Raw genomic sequence first — 6,204 nt, 5'->3', positions numbered from 1 at the left:
GTGTATAAGTGTATAAGTGTATAAAAAATGATGTTTGTGTGAATATTGTTTGTATTATATAAAATGTAAGTAACCTAATTTTAAAAAAATTTAGACATCACCAAGTAATTTAAGAAAAATTGAAAACATGTTTTAACATAATATTAATACCATTGTCATACTGGATTGAAGTCACGATTGAAAATCTTGCTTACATAGTAACTTGTAAATAATAGATTCAACAAACACATGTGCGTGTATATATATATATATATATCAAGTTATTGAGCAGATTATAGAGAAAAAATTGGAATTTCAAGTAATGGTTAAGAACTTAAGATCATTATCTTTTTGCAATATAGAATTAAAATTCTTGTAGTTAAACAATTACCTTGGTAATTTTCATAAATAATAAAAAGTATAACTTACATAAATCAAATTTGTCTTTAAATTAAATACGAAAATAATAAATAAATAAAATTTAAATTTAAAAAAAAATAGAAGACCCATAAAATAAAAATTCCTAAATTGTAGTCGGACAATTACCTTGATAACTCTCCGCAGTTGCAACTACTCTCCTCCAAAATCACACTTCTCTAGAGAGTTTAGTCGGAGTTTCTGTTATATTTCTTTCCGCTTTTTTCTTTAGAGATCGGATAACACAATTGCAGGTATTATTCATCTTTAGTTTAGACAATTTGGTTTAATTGATTCCTTTTTAACATCGATTTGCTTCGATTCTCTGTTTTTTGGTCACAGAAATGTATCATGATGAAATCGGTCAGGATGATTTGTCTAGAAAAAAATCCAAACAGTATCATCGAAATGATGATGAATCGAAGGAAGGCAAACTTCTTCGAGGGATATTGAACAATTTAGAATTTAAACTCAATTTACTTAAATCCAGATGTACAACAAAGTTTGATCCAACCGTTTTTGGTGTTGCTGAAAGTATGAAGAAGAACCTGGGCGAGATTCTGAAAATGAAGGATACACATGAGCGATATGAAGATAAAATATGTATGGTTTGTTTGTATCAATTTTAGTATTACTAATTGGCATCAAAGTATAAATATTTCAAATTTTATTTTGGTTTATCAGTTTCAGAGGAGAATAGGGAGACAATGACTGATGCTGAAATTCAGAAAGATGATGTGCGGAAAATTGATGGTATATCTTACATTTTCTATTTGCTTGTGTTCGTATGTGCGAATAGGCTTTTCTACGTTTTAAAAGGATTTGTAAAGTTCATATCTTCTCATTTTCTGTTTGCGTGTATGTGTATGTACAAAGAGGTTTTTCTACGTCAAAAAGCTTTGTTCTAATTTGATTAGTTGGTGATTTTCTGATTTATTTGTTTGAGTAACAATTTATGGCGTTCTAAAGTTCATATGATGCCGTAGATGTTCTCTTTTCTGTTTGCGTGTGTATGTATGTGCGAAAGGGCTTTTCTACGTCGAAAGGCTTTGTTCTACCTTTTCTAATTGATAAGTAATTGGTGATTTTCTGATTTATTTGTCTATCTAAGAGCAACATTCTATAGTTCATATGTTGCCATCAATGTTCTCATTTTCTGTTTGAGAAGGCTTTGTTCTACCTTTATCAATTGCTAGTTTGGTGATTTTCTGTTCCAGTCAGAAATTTGAGCATAACAATTCCACTAAGTGAAATTTGGGTATCTAATTGAAACTATTCTGAAATAAATTAGTTTGAATGGAATTTGGAGTTGGATTTCGTTTGTTGTATGCAAGTGAAACAAGTAATAAGTAGAGGAAATTGCGAGATTGTCTACTTTATTTATACTGCATTCTCCTTCAATGTAGCATGTGTTTTAACTGACTGATAAACCTAAAGTCTATATATATATATACATATTTCAGTTATTCAAAGAGTATAAACTGCAGTTGAACAGTGCTGAAGAGTTGAATAAAGGCAAAGTGGAAGTTGATGTTGTTGCTGATCAGAAGGGGGCAGAGGAGAGAAGAACTACACTGATTAGTACATGGATTTAATTATTCAAATCATTATTTCATTTAGTTGGACCTGCATATTTCAGATTTAATTATTATCATTTTTTCTAGCAAAATGATTGTATCGATCATATTACCTGATTTGACGAGACAATCCATTTTAATCTAGAGTGCTTATTTATCCAAAATTGCATTTGAAGCATCACTTACAGCTAATCAAATTAACCAAATATATAGATGCAGAAGAGGGTAAGAAATGAGAGTAATCTGAACTACATGTGAGCAGGTTTACCGTGACAGAAAGCTTATTCATGGTGAACCAACCTTATAGCAAGAAGCATTCTCTAGTTCACTTTCTGCGCTCAAGATTCAGCAGCAAACTATCCGAGGGAAATGACTGTCAACTTGTTGTCTGTTTGATCAATTAAGCACTTTCCTTAGATCATTGATCCAATTTCTGCTAAGTGCTTAATCATACATCCGATTTCAGTCATTGAGTCGAGCTCTGAAATCTTTTCATTTTTCACTAATGTGTAGTTTTTATCTTTCTTATCTTCCGTTATAAGAGCTGACATCCATTTGTGGAAATAAATTCATAAAGCTTATTACTGAAGTTGAGTTATACTCTTCTCTAACTCCAAACAGTTGCTTTCATTGACAACATAAGCGTGTTTCACCTCTTTTTTGACTTGCAGAACAAACCTGATTTTTCTGTCCAAGTCCAAGGACCATGTTTGTAATGGACAGTAAGTTTCGGAAGTTAAGAGTCAGATGCACAATTTGAAAAATGATCCTACAGATGTATCAATTAGTTTTTGTCCTGAATCAACTCGCGACGCATCAACCCCAACTCTTGCGTTTTTTGTTGCATTAGATATCAAATTCAGCCTAAATTTTCTTGATTGCACCTTATTAATAGCAGCATGTTGGTTATTGCTATCACCTGTAGCATCTACATTTTTTTGTTGTAATATCTCTACAGATTAAGGACTTCGAGCTAATTCTGGATCATTTGAAATCTCTAAAATACCTTTGTTTTCAATAGTTGTTTGATGACCAATATTACCTGTATCAACATCCATTGAGTCTGTACGACTTTGCTCAGAAATGTCAGCAGCCAATTGTCAATCTAAAATAGTAGTTTTACTTTGATCGACATCTACAATTATAGTCGTCGCATTGATCGATGATTATAATCGAAATGACGAAGAATCGAAGGAATTCAAGCTTCTTCAAGGCATATTGAACAATTTGGATGGCAACCTCAATTCTCTTAAAGGAAAATGTACAAAAAAGCCTGATGTTGCTGCTGACCGCAAAGGGGGCAGAGGAGAGAACTACACTGATTAGTACATGGGGAGCAACTTTGGGGAGGAGAGAAAGAAGTGAGGCTTAGAAGGATCTTGATTCACATCCCATTTACAAATTGTCTGTAATAAAAATAAAGTAGAGAATATTAGCTGATGTTGAGGTTACAAACTATTCCTTTTGGCGTTAAATTTGTTCTTGCGGTCTAGTGAAAAAAAGGTGCAAAAAGTTTGTAAACAGTTCATTGAACCACGAAACTGTTGAATATATCTTAGTTACATGACATAATGATCATATCATATTTGCACAATGAATATCTCTGTTTGACACTAATTAGAGCATGAAGAGCTAAAATGCTCATTCAGTTCCCTAGAAAGCATGTTGGTTACTACAATATCAAGTTGAGCTGCTCGCTCTACAATCATCTTCCTCTTCCGTGTAGTCTGTAGACACATTATGTGCAATCTCTGTGTGGTAATCTTCCATAGAAAAAGATTAGTTGAGTACTATCAAGGCCCAAAAAAGTAACTAAACGTAGAAAATGGAAGAATCATGCTTATTATGTTTCTTGTTGATGCAACATTAAAAGCTTAATCTCACTTTCATTGTGCGCCTTCTTGAAGCTTATGTCTCAATTGTTATTCTTCTTTCAGCCAAACGGAACACGCAACGTAACATTATATAGAACATTTTAACTTGATTGATTAAATAGATCATCAAGTGGGAGTAAAGGTCGGTAACTGAAAAAACTAACAATAATGTATGAAACCTCAGACGGAGGACAGGTCGAGTAGGACTAACAGACTTCCAGGTTGGTAAACTGAGGTGCATATGACGTTTTAGATGACTCTCACATTGAAATAAGAGAAGAAAGTAAAGAATTTTGTAAAACATAACTCAAGTTCACATGGTATACACACTTTTAATGCTAGATGTAGTGTTGCCATCGATGTTCTCATTAATTTTCTGTTTGAGAAGGCTTTGTGTTGTACCTTTTCAATTGATAAGTTGATGATTTCTGTTCTGAAGCACTTTTGTAGTGTTTGGGTAAAATCTACTTTATTGGACAAGTAAGATGCCACAACGTAACTTTGCCAACAAGGAAGAACTTCATTCAACTTCACTTGTATTTCTTCAGAATTTCATATTTGTCCTTTTAAATACTCTATTGTCTCTCACATTAGTTACTACATTTATACAGTTGATTGAACCATAAAATTGTTGCATATATGGCATACTGATCGCTCAATGAATAGCTCAATTTGACATTAATTAGAGCAGATTGAGCTAAAATTTTCATTTTGTTTGGTCCTAGAGAGATTGTTGGTTGTAAAATCATTTTGTTGGGTTTTGGGACTTTTTCCCTTCCAATGTGGATAAATAAAAGTCCAAGGTTTTGGATCTTCCTTCCTTTTCTTTGTGGATAAATTTAGCCTAATTTGACTAGCCCACTTTTTGCCCATAAGCCTAATATTATGGAGCATATGTAAGACTTTCTTTTAGGTCTTATTTTTTAGATATCACAAGAGTTTGAGAGCAGCCAGATAGAGAGAAAAGTAAGAAAGTGCAGATTTTCGCACAAGCCACAGTCAATTTCAAATAGTGATTCCCGCTTCGTTTCTTGTCCGATTGAGCTGATTTTTGGACAACTTGTTCTTTTCAACTTAATCTTTGATTGGGAACATAGAGAGGGTGGTTTGGGTCTTGTAGCTCCAGATTTTTGCTCGTGAACAGTAGCTGCGGGTTTGGTGTTTTTGCTTCTTTTATTTCTCTACTTTAGTTGTGTTGCTCATTGTTTGACACCTTGTTGGTGGCCATTTTGGAGAACACTTTTTGTAACTCTTGTTGATTTTAGTGGAGCTTTGGCCTTGTGGTTTTTACTTTTCACACCGAAGAGGTTTTCCACGTTAAACTTTGGTGTCTCGGTGTTGATTTATTTTCTTGCTTGGTTGATTTGTATGGTGCCCAAACAGTTTGTTCTTGGTTCAAATAGAAGGGAAAGTTTTGACTTGGATTTTCTTCCGCTATTCCCTTGTCGTGCACATTTATTTTGTGCTTGCCTTTCCCAACACACATGTAGACATTATATGCAATCTCTATGCGGTAATCTTCCAAAGAAAAGGATTAGTTGAGTACTATCAAAGACCAAAAAAAAGTAACTAGACGTAAAATATGAAAGGATTATACTTATTATGTTACCTGTTAATGCAACATTAATAGCTCAAACTCATTTTCATTGTAAATAGAAAAACTGCTAAGCGTTCATCTCGACTTCATGAATAATATATATATCCCTTGCTTCAATTGTATCTTAGCTATTAGTCTGTTGTGTAACTTTGTGAATATAATATGGTAATTTCCTCATATAAATATTGTTCATTAGGATGAAATTCTTTTAACAACTTTGTTTACCTCGAAATGATAAGATGAGTTTCAGTTGCTGGCTGCTGCATATATAACTTGACTATTTTCATCAAGTGGATTTAATAATATAGATTGTGAATATTATAGACAACATAAACATTATGTCTACTTAAAATGATAGTGCAATCTGTAGTTAAAAAGTTGAACAAAAAATATTAAGTACTCCATCTCACAGAATAGCATATAGCTTCCTGGTCCTGTTAAGTACATAATTTTATTTATTAATAACATGAAGGGGTGGTGGCGCAGTTGGCTAGCGCGTAGGTCTCATAGCTTCTGAGTTATCCTGAGGTCGAGAGTTCGAGCCTCTCTCACCCCATCAAGCTTTTTTTTCTCATTTTCAGTGGGCCGGAAGATCTGTAATTCATCGGTGACCATATTGTTATTGTAGATGAGCGGATGGTTGAGTGTTATCGTGAACTATTTTTTGTTGCTGAATGTTTCATTTTCGTTAAAGAAATCATTAGTATCCATATCTAAAATAATAAGGAATTTTAAAAGGTCACCTTCTTCTATTTAAAAT

At 33.2% G+C, this 6,204-nt stretch overlaps 1 protein-coding gene and 1 non-coding gene across 3 annotated transcripts; both read left to right on the top strand.

The window, feature by feature from the left end:
- Positions 1-541: 541 nt before the first annotated feature.
- Positions 542-3,507, top strand: LOC102603388 (uncharacterized). 2 transcript variants are annotated; one of them, XR_001472527.1, is made up of 4 exons: positions 542-650; positions 739-999; positions 1,081-1,149; positions 1,860-3,507. XR_001472527.1 is itself a non-coding variant. In XM_006367674.2 (4 exons), exons 2-4 carry the CDS (start codon positions 741-743, stop codon positions 1,895-1,897), a joined length of 342 nt encoding a protein of 113 aa, XP_006367736.1. In that variant the 5' UTR covers positions 542-650; positions 739-740; the 3' UTR covers positions 1,898-3,507. The 2 variants fall into 2 exon arrangements, 1 of the variants encoding a protein (XP_006367736.1); XM_006367674.2 differs by having other exon boundaries at positions 1,884-3,507.
- A 2,408-nt stretch (positions 3,508-5,915) lies between these two features.
- TRNAM-CAU (transfer RNA methionine (anticodon CAU)) lies at positions 5,916-6,000 on the top strand. Its single transcript is given in 2 exon segments — positions 5,916-5,953; positions 5,965-6,000. It is a non-coding gene; the product is annotated as a tRNA-Met (tRNA).
- The last annotated feature ends 204 nt before the right edge of the window (positions 6,001-6,204 follow it).

This window comes from Solanum tuberosum, unplaced genomic scaffold, assembly GCF_000226075.1.
Source record: "Solanum tuberosum cultivar DM 1-3 516 R44 unplaced genomic scaffold, SolTub_3.0 scf00913, whole genome shotgun sequence".
Taxonomy (NCBI): Eukaryota; Viridiplantae; Streptophyta; class Magnoliopsida; order Solanales; family Solanaceae; genus Solanum; species Solanum tuberosum.
The sequence above is the reverse complement of the archived record's forward strand: the minus strand, read 5'-3'. Positions and strand labels throughout refer to the sequence as shown.